The sequence below is a fragment of the Nanorana parkeri genome, unplaced genomic scaffold (assembly GCF_000935625.1).
Source record: "Nanorana parkeri isolate BGI_ZX_2015 unplaced genomic scaffold, ASM93562v1 scaffold556, whole genome shotgun sequence".
NCBI classification, from domain to species: Eukaryota; Metazoa; Chordata; class Amphibia; order Anura; family Dicroglossidae; genus Nanorana; species Nanorana parkeri.
Genome location: NW_017306824.1, coordinates 926,229 through 934,329, shown reverse-complemented (window position 1 = coordinate 934,329; position 8,101 = coordinate 926,229). Strand labels below are relative to the sequence as shown.

Here is an 8,101-nt window from a genome sequence, read left to right as displayed (position 1 = left end):
TTACATTCTTCCTATAACTCTACATGTACCATGCCCAGCACCCATTTCAGTTTAGCTGGACCTTTTTGCCAAGGCTTCCATTTTGGGAAGAAAAAAAAAAAATTATATTGGTGACAAACTTTAAGCACAAACATAAATTCAACAACATAATAAAATTGCCTTCCAAAAAAAAGAGTGAGAGAGAGAATGAAAAAGAGAGAGAGAAAACCATTTTTGCATATAATTTTTTTTTTAACTCCCTGTTCCCCAAACCTCCCCCACCCGCTGCCCCTCCTGAGAAAAAAAAGACAAAAGAAAATCCAACCCCACAGTCTTTAAAAAATGTGAAAAATAAAATGGCGTCAGGCAGCAAAATTGCAACTTCCCCTTTGCAGTCTCTCTTTCGCATACGTTCCGCCGGCTTATGTCCTGGTACTGCGCTTTCCTTGTACGGCACGCATTTAAATAAAAATAAAAAAAAATATTCTACGGTAAAAAAAATGACAAAAAAATCTTCTTATTAAAATAGAATTTGTTTTTTTACGTTTTCTTGGATTTTTTTCTAATTTTTAGCTTTTTTCATTTTTTTTTCTGTTTTTCTTCCTTTTAAGTCTCAGTTGAGATTTGAAAGTCTGTTCTGGTTTCACAACATTTCTTGAGTTCTCTTTTTTTCTAGCTGCTTTGGTTCCTTGGAAGTTTAAAGTTTATTGCAGTAAAAATGCTTCTTTGCAAAAGAAAGAAAGAAAAATATTTTTTTCTTCATTCATCCCCACCCCCAATGTGTGTGTGTGTTTTTTTTAATTTTCCTCTTCAATTTTCCCCGTTTTTCAGTAAAGCCTCATGTTCAGCCCTGCAGCTCTCCATCTGGTCACTTCCTACGCTGACTCATTCCCACATGTGAACCTGACAAAGAAATTATAACTTTTTAGTACAAATGCAAGCATATAAGGTACACATGGGCTTCAAAATTATAGCGTGTGTGGAAATGAGAGAAAAGAAGGAAGCTCCTGAGGTAATAATGTCATTTTACACTTCTCATTCACAAGAAATGTTAATAACACTCACATATGGACATGATTTTGGATGTCCTACTCAACATGCAGATTTCAAAATCGGGCCAAGCATGCACCATATAGTTGTAACCTCCCTCTTCGTACACGCATGAGACATAAGCTTTCCGATCCAGCCAATGGTGGGTGGATCAGGTCAAGGTTTCAAGCCAGGAAAAGTAGAAAACCCCTTAAATTGAGGCACACTGCCCAGTGGAGGAAGGTCTGCTATTTGGGACTCTTGGCATTCAGCTGTTCACAATATGCTGCGGGAACAAGCTGTTCAACCTTTCATCAGTTCAACAGCTAGTGGGAGATTCCTCCAGCCACACAGTTTAGCGTAGATGGAGGAATCTGTTGCACAATTTATTCCACCTGACCATAGAAAATCTGTAGATAATCTAGGAGGTGTATGGCCAGCTTTAGGCAGGATCTACATCACCTTGACTGACAGCTTGCCGGACCCCACACAGAGGCGTCCCTAGCTCCTAGCTTTTTGCCAGTCTTAGCAGCAGCTGCATCACCTCCCCACCCAGCTCTGGCCAGCATCCTGCTCAGCTTCTGGCAAGCAGTGACGTCACTGGTTTCCAGGAGCTGAGCGGGACGCCGGCCAGGGCATCTCAGGTTGCTAAGAGCTGGGTGGGGAGATGTGTATGGCCCTTACACATCTCACCACCTGGCTCTTAGCAATTTGGGATGCTCTGGCAGGAAAGGGGGCGGCAGGCAAGCTGCAAACATTGTGTAGGATAGCGGACATGCCGCTCTGCCTGCCGGCCCTGGCCCCAAAGCAGATTGCATGCAGCTGATCACTGGTGGCCCCAGGGAGGGGGATCCACAAAATAAAGGCAGTTTCTACGTTAAAGTTTCTAAAAACCTTATTTATTATAATGTCTAACCAGCCTTGCTGCCCAGCCTATAAAGTTATTTAAAGTGTATGTCAAGCCAAAACTTTTGTTTTAGTTTTGGATAGAGTGGGGAAGAGGTGGAACCCCTGTCAGGTTTTTACGGCTACCTGGGGATCCGTTAGGGTCTGTGTCAACAGGCTTTGGACTTGGGTCGACCTCCACCTCACCTGCATTTCAACTGCTTCAAGCAGGTTTTGCATTCACATAGGACTTGTATGAGAATGTAAAACTTGCTTGAAGCGAACAAAAGCCTGTCAACACAGGCCCTTAAAGATTTTTTTTTTCCATCACATCCTGCCCCGCTGATCATTTACCAGATAGGAAGTGAAGGTAACTCTCCACCAGCACCACAGACCATGCTTTTTTAGGGAAGTATAGAACTCCTGTCAGATATTTCTGTCTGCGATCCTGTTGCAGATTTTCCCTCACTTCCTGTCTGGTGAAACATCAGCAGGACAGGAGTGAAAAATATCTCATACGTAGCCCCGGATAGCAGTAAACACAGGGTTTCTACCGGTAGCTTAAAAAAAACAACATTTTGGCATGACATAACTTATCATGACATTAAATTGTATTTAAAGTGATAGGGTCAGAAAAAAAAGTAAAAGCCATTACCTGTAGCTGAAGGTATAAACTCACCTTTTCCGCTACCTGTGCCATGAAACATTGCACTGATCCTGAGAAACTGCCTCCTGATGTCTCGTGAGAAACCGACACTTCCAGGAGTGTCAATCTCTTGAATCACCTGCAGCTTTCACTGGTTCAATATACTGCAGTATATGATACAGTCAACAACTTCTTAAATTGTGTAAAGGGGTTAATGTAAGACTATATGCACTATACACATACAGATAGTTAAAAACGACCAGTGACCCTTTAAATATGAACAGCCTTGTTCTCTTACCTACACTTTCTTTCACTGGTACGAATAAGCGGCGTGGTCTGTGGTGGGTTCCACGGCAACTTGTTGAGGCTGCCCGCTGCTCTCCTGAGCAAAACAAATAATTAGGAGGAGTCTGTGAAATGTTAGAACCTGCCTCATTGCTCAGCATTTTGAGGCCCATCCAAAAATAATAATGGACCTATCAAAAATGCATTAGACACATAAAGAACCTACGAATGATGGATAAAATGAAATATATCTGATCTTTTTATTACTGTGAGCCGATCTGACCTGGGATGAGGCCACGGGTAGGTAGATGTGCAAGCTAATTATAGTAGCAAATGGAAGAACGAGGCACATATCAGCAATGACATTCCAATAAACATGGAGAACATATCACCAAACATGGGAATCTGTCATGCTAACTCTAAACAGCTCTTTACATAGCTAAACACAGAAATAAAAATCATAAACAGGAAAAAAATTAACTAAAAACTCAAAACAAATGTGCTCTAGAAAAGAGGATAACAAAGGCTAACTTTTTTTTTCTCCAGAATGTTGGCATTTTTTTATGTCTGCACTGTTCTATCTCAATTCTACCCCCCAATTCCTTCACATTCATCCAAAAGAGCTTCTCACCTCTAGGGAGACAGTAGAAGGCACGGACGAGTACTGGGGGATGTAGGCCCCCTGCATAGCAGCTGGCATATACTAGCGGCAAAAATGAAAAAAAAAGCAGCATTAAAATTATTACAGTGAAGCTTAAGCTAATCACTAAAACATTTACTTCTTTGGGCCCCTTTCGTAGGGGCAGTCTGAACAGATCCGCCTGCCAGTTTTTCTAGCGGATCTGATCGGACTCCCAATGTAAGTCTATGGGCAGTGGTGTATAAACGGACGGGCGTCCATTTAAAACCGGTTACCCCTGCCTCCAGCCAAACGTTTACATCCAATTCCCCATAGACAGACATGGGGTTCGGCAGTTTCATTTCTTTCTATTGGCTATGTGTTTAGATAAAGCACTGAGATGTTGAGGAATACTGAATTAATTTTACTTGCTTAAAAGAACGTTACATATGTGTATACAGCATTGTAAAGGAAACACACAGAGTGTAACATTGCAATACAGAGCCATCTACAGCTCAAAAGACATATCAGTACACATCAGAAAGTCAGTAATACAATCAGTAGATATCAGCATATGCTGCTGTATTTCCAACACTTTCCTCCATCCGTGTACAGATCCCCCTCCTGATTAGCTGGTACGAAAGGGGCCTTATTCAGTTTTTATTAAAATTTATGTAAAGTGATCCAGTCATCAGAACTTACTTAGACAAGAGGTCAATAGTAAAAGAAGTGTTTATATACTTATCTTTCTGGGGGCCTGTCTATTAAAAAGCCACCTTCTCAGCTCACCAGAGACTGCAGGTATACAACACTTCCCGGTGTGAGGAATATTTTGTGCCCCTGCAAGTATTCTATGCTTCCTATACTTGACCCCCCTCTGCCTGTTGTGGTTCCATACACCGGCTTGTATGTCACTGCAGGAAACAAGAGCTGGTGGGAAGAACGAACAGCAGCCGGAGGGGGAGCAAGTATTGGGAGGGCAGAAAACTTGCAGTGGCTGAGGAACAGCTTTTTAAAACATAGGACAATAAAAAAGGTAAGTATATATTTATATATTTATTTCTTTTAAAAGGTGACCTCTTGGCTAAAAGTGACCCTGACAGGGTCACATTAATGGAAAACACTGATGATTCCAATAGCAAGCAGGTGATAGACAGAAATGTAAAACATAGTAAGGGGAATTTATCAATACTGGAGCAGACAAAACATGGAGCAGTTGCCCGTCGTAACCAATCAGCTTCTACCTTTCATTTTCTAAGCTTAACTGAACAAGAAGCGGATTGGTTACTATGGACAACAGCTCCAGATTCCATCTGCTCCAGTATGTTCTCTATAGCCTATATATTTGGAGGATTAGTCCCCCCAATGTATGTTCACTATATGCCATTCAACTTTGTTGTTAAAAACATTCTTACATATATATTCTCAGCATCTTTGTTTTTGATTCATAATAATTTATAACATGATTTAAAAAAATATATAAATTTTTTTAAATGAAAAAAGAAATATCTTACCGCTCCCGTGCTCCCCAGTGACAGGTGTCCCAGCTGTTGAGTCAGATGTCCCATCATGGAAGCAGGCTGAATGGAAATAGCATGGTCCATAGTGGGAGTGAGGACAGTTCCCTAACAAAGAGTGAATGTTCAAGAGGCCACAGTGCACACAACCACAATGTCACCTTCCAGCTATGCCACATGATTGGAAAGGGTCTAGATAAGCGTTTCTCAGCTGTGGTCCTCAATAAAAAGCACATTTTTCTTGTTAACATACGTGCAAGTAGCGGTCCAGCAACACTTGTGCATTGTGAAGCAATGCTATAGGATAGAAAAATAATATTCTGGCTTTCCTTGACAACACACAGTTGAGACACATCAATTAATTTAAACTATTATAGTACAAATTTTCAGGTTTACTTTAATAAGCTATATTGTTTTTTCCCTTTGCTTTATTGCTTCATTGAGATATGGAAACAGATATGCAAAAGCATGTTTTATAAATGTATTTAGTTTCCGTGCTCACAGGAGACATCCTGCAAAGGGGGGTTCACTTGTAAGTTAAAGAGGTATGCAAACGAGACCTGTACATAACATTGAAGATGGGGGGTACATAACATTGTTAAACTGAGATTAGTTTAAAGAAGAACTCAGGGTAGTTAAAAAATGAACACCTACACTGCAAGGGTTAAATGCTCGTTTTGGTCTAGGGTCTAAAGTAAAAGAAATATACTTACCAGATCCATAGCCAGACTGGGAAGGGGAGAAAGCTAAGGAGTCACTGCCGCCAGACCAAGGATTTGTTTTTTTTTTTAGACCTTAGACAAAAACGAGCACTTAACCTTGGCAGTGCGGGGGTTGCTCCACTGCAAGGGTTAATTTTTTTATACTGCCTGGAGTTCTTCTATAAACTAATCTCCATTTAACAATGTTATGTGCCCCCCATCTTTCCAAGTCTCATTTTTACAGACCAAGATCTTCAATTCCATGACCACCTCTTAAACAGCAGCTGAAGAGGGGACCTGCTCTTACAGGCAAGAGGACCAAATCAAAGTAAAGACACATCTGCATTATAAAAGACAGCAGAAGTTTTCTTCCAGTTTAACGTGGAAACCCCCTTTAAGGCATCATGCTTTTTAAGTATGCAAGGCTATAAAGATTTTTAAGGGCATAAAAGGAAGCTGGCACCAGTGGCAGAGCAGTGGGTGCAAAAGAAAGACAAGAACAGAAACATTGGACAGTCAAGAAAGAGGGTTCTATATATGCAAATAATTAATACTCACTGCAGGCTGCATGAGGTAAGACTGATGATGCATCCAGGAGGGATTATGAACCTACAAACAAATAGAGCATATCATTTTTTTCCACGTTTCTATAACATCACTTAAGGTACTCCAGAAGCACACACATCAGTACATTAAGGCATATAGAAAACCAAATAAAGGCACATATCCTAAGAACAAGTGGTAAGAGAGCTACCAATCCATGTTCATAACACACTCCTCTTCTAGGGGGGAAGAGAGAATAATCGCTGACAGACAAGCTTTTCCAACACTGTCAAGGGTTCATTACTGCTGACAGTTAACTGCTACATAGGCCAGTGCTAAAACCAGTTGTATGCCTTATGTACTGAGCTCTTGCTGCTAGAAAATGACAGCCGTTATGGCAAATAACTGTTACAACTAAGCAAATTGAGCTAAACCTACACAGGTATATCATCCAATAAAACAGCCTGTCTAAACTGGAATTGCATTACAAGTCTTGCCAGAATAAAGATTAATATTAGTCTTACCTGATAAGAAGATACAGGTGATTGCAGGTATGGGGAGAGGGCTGCCTGAGCGATTACCCTGTTTGGGGCAATACTGTATGGGGTGGTATAAAACCTGAGAAACATCAAATAATAAAATATATGGTAAACGCACACAATACATACTGTCAATAGCAAACTACAAAATTCACAATGCGCACAAATCAAAATGCTAATTTAGGTCTTGTTCACACCATGTGTCCAATGCGCTGGGTTTTTCTGCACACTGTCGCACATGTATGGGGTGAACAGAGCACAAAAGAATGGTTTGCTATGTGCCCCGTTTAGACCATACTGCAGTGGTGTGCAGAAAAGCCTAGATCAATGGCCATGGTGTGAACAAGCCCTTAGACTAAAACTGTGCCAAGATGGCTGCCTTACAAATTGCCCACTCCTATTGAGTAAATTAAACAAGACAAGAACTAAAAGTTTAATTATGAAAATCCTACATAAATTCCATTGTAGTTTAATAAACCGTATTGATTGTTCTATTGATTCTGTACCCATCAAACATTTAGCATTTTGTGTATCAATTTTGTGTAGCATTTTGTGTAACATTAGCATTTTGTGTATCAATGGTAGTAAAAGATAATCCCACATGCAACTGGAGATCCAGTGTTGATTGGAATCAGTGATGTAACAAAGGGTAGCAGAATGCATATTTTGTAATCCAGCATTCAATAAAGGAGATCTGTACTGAGAGAAGTACATAGCTAGGCTATTGACCTCCTTCGGCACATGAAGTCAGACTACCTGATTTGTATACTTGTTCCAGGTCAGTCACTTAGAAATTAGGGATGTTCAGATACCAGTGCTGATACTTGGCATTTTCATGAGGACTATCAGGGTTGCAGCGGTTGCAGCTAGGACCTATCTCTGGCGCTCCGCCACTGTCCTGAAATCATTAGTCTGTATTGTTTTAGAAAAACTGTCACATGACACTAAACAAAAATGTATCAGTACTTGTATCTGTGAGTACTTGGACAAGTATCAGTACTCGAAAAAATGGTATCGGTGCATCCCTAATATATAGTTATATAAAACAAATCATACATTACAACAGGGATGCACAAATCCCAGGAGCTCCATATGCTCCTTAAAAATGACAGCCGCCTCCTAACTTTTAAATTTTTCTCTAGTCTAGTCTTGGAGCTGGAAAAGTATCTGTACATGTACTTGTACCAAGTACAGTACTTGGTATCTGAACATCCCCATTAGAAACTACTGAAGGCACTGGATCAGCATAACATTCAGTAAACTAGCCTTACCAGTAGTGGTCAGGTATTGTATCTAATTTATTTCAGCACAAGTTTCTCTTAAAGTGAACCTTCCACTTCCTGAAACAGGGACAACAA

The 8,101-nt window shown here is 40.5% G+C and overlaps 1 protein-coding gene across 3 annotated transcripts in view; it reads right to left on the bottom strand.

The window, feature by feature from the left end:
• Positions 1-573: 573 nt before the first annotated feature.
• Positions 574-8,101, bottom strand: part of RBMS2 (RNA binding motif single stranded interacting protein 2) — a 107,128-nt gene continuing 99,600 nt past the window's right edge. The window contains exons 9-14 of one of the 3 annotated variants that reach the window (XM_018562027.1): positions 6,729-6,822; positions 6,220-6,270; positions 4,958-5,068; positions 3,456-3,527; positions 2,838-2,921; positions 574-882 (exon numbers count right to left, since the gene is read on the bottom strand). In XM_018562027.1, coding sequence (XP_018417529.1) covers positions 2,850-2,921; positions 3,456-3,527; positions 4,958-5,068; positions 6,220-6,270; positions 6,729-6,822 — 400 coding nt within the window. In that variant the 3' untranslated portion in view covers positions 574-882; positions 2,838-2,849. The remainder of the gene's footprint in view (positions 883-2,837; positions 2,922-3,455; positions 3,528-4,957; positions 5,069-6,219; positions 6,271-6,728; positions 6,823-8,101) is intronic. The other 2 variants (XM_018562026.1, XM_018562028.1) reach the window with 2 other exon arrangements.